General features: G+C 49.3%; 1 protein-coding gene across 1 annotated transcript in view; it reads right to left on the bottom strand.

Annotated features, from left to right (window-relative positions):
• The window catches only part of cacnb3b (calcium channel, voltage-dependent, beta 3b), a 16256-nt gene extending 15581 nt beyond the window's left edge, over positions 1–675 (bottom strand). Inside the window, exons 1-2 of the mRNA XM_024005104.2 lie at positions 553–675; positions 85–204 (exon numbers count right to left, since the gene is read on the bottom strand). Of these exons, the coding sequence (XP_023860872.1) occupies positions 85–204; positions 553–675 (243 nt within the window). The remainder of the gene's footprint in view (positions 1–84; positions 205–552) is intronic.
• Positions 676–1155: the final 480 nt, after the last annotated feature.

Genomic DNA, 1155 nt, shown 5'->3' with positions numbered 1-1155 from the left:
CTACCTTGGCTCTCTGACTAGCGGATGGAGGAGAGGTTGCCTACCTTGGCTCTCTGACTAGCGGATGGAGGAGAGGTTACCTACCTTGGCTCTCTCCAGCTGCAGTTGGGCCTGGCGCTCGGCTTCAAGCCGAGACGCCTCTGGGTCGTCCTCCAGGGACACGTCGGAATCCGAGGGTCTACTAGTGTAGGAATCAGCTGAACCCTAGAGAGAGGGAGGGAGAGACAGAGAACGAGAGAGAGAGGGAGAAGACAGAGACAGAGAGAGGGAGGGAGAAGACAGAGAACGAGAGAGAGAGGGAGAAGACAGAGACAGAGAGACATAGAAACAGAGAGGCAGAGAGAGGAAGAACGAGAGAGTCAGCCTACAGGAAGGGGAGAAACATAACACCACAGAGGAGCCCATTTCCTGTAAACTTACTTCGACTGTATTGCTGATAATGTTTCTATCATTCAAATCCAAGCTCTCAGTGTCACCCATTACTTCAGATCAGATGGCTTTATGTGGACTCCCTGCTCCAGTACCTGATATGAGCACGTTCTGTCCCTTTACCTGCTGCAGGTACCTGTCTGGCCTGGCCCTGGCCCTGCACCCATGGGACCTGCCTAGCTGGGACTGGCAGTTCCAGTTCCTCTTCAGTTCCTGCTTTCCAAAGCAGTCCACTCTGGGGAGCATGTGTGTGAGGCAAGCACTGCAACAACATGCAGTACATATGGTAGCGTTCCAATGTTTATTTACTAAAGTGAATGAAGGGAAACCTTGTCTTATATACAGTATGTCTACCGTCGATTGTGCTGCAATAGATGCTGCAACCACATTCAGCCACAAAGGAGTACACACTATTCTGAACATACTTGTATCTTCTAATCTAAACAGTATTATCAAGTTCATATCGCCCACCATCAGTAAGTCACCACACAATCACAGCCATAACTTTGGAGACATGAAGAGCATAACCAGGGTAGGTATCAAGTTGTTAAAATATCTCAACACTTTCGGAAAGAAACCTGGTTAAAGGAAGAGCAGTCCAAGACACTAATTGCCTCATCGTATCAGCTCACTGTCAGACCAACCTGTCATGGGTAAAAATACATCTCCCCCTCCTCGGTCAGCCCTAAACCCAACATGCTCTCCACTCACCGTCACCGCTTTCCA

This window comes from Salvelinus sp. IW2-2015, linkage group LG17, assembly GCF_002910315.2.
Source record: "Salvelinus sp. IW2-2015 linkage group LG17, ASM291031v2, whole genome shotgun sequence".
Classification (NCBI taxonomy): Eukaryota; Metazoa; Chordata; class Actinopteri; order Salmoniformes; family Salmonidae; genus Salvelinus; species Salvelinus sp. IW2-2015.
Note: the sequence above shows the minus strand (reverse complement) of the source record. Positions and strands in the feature narration are given on the sequence as shown.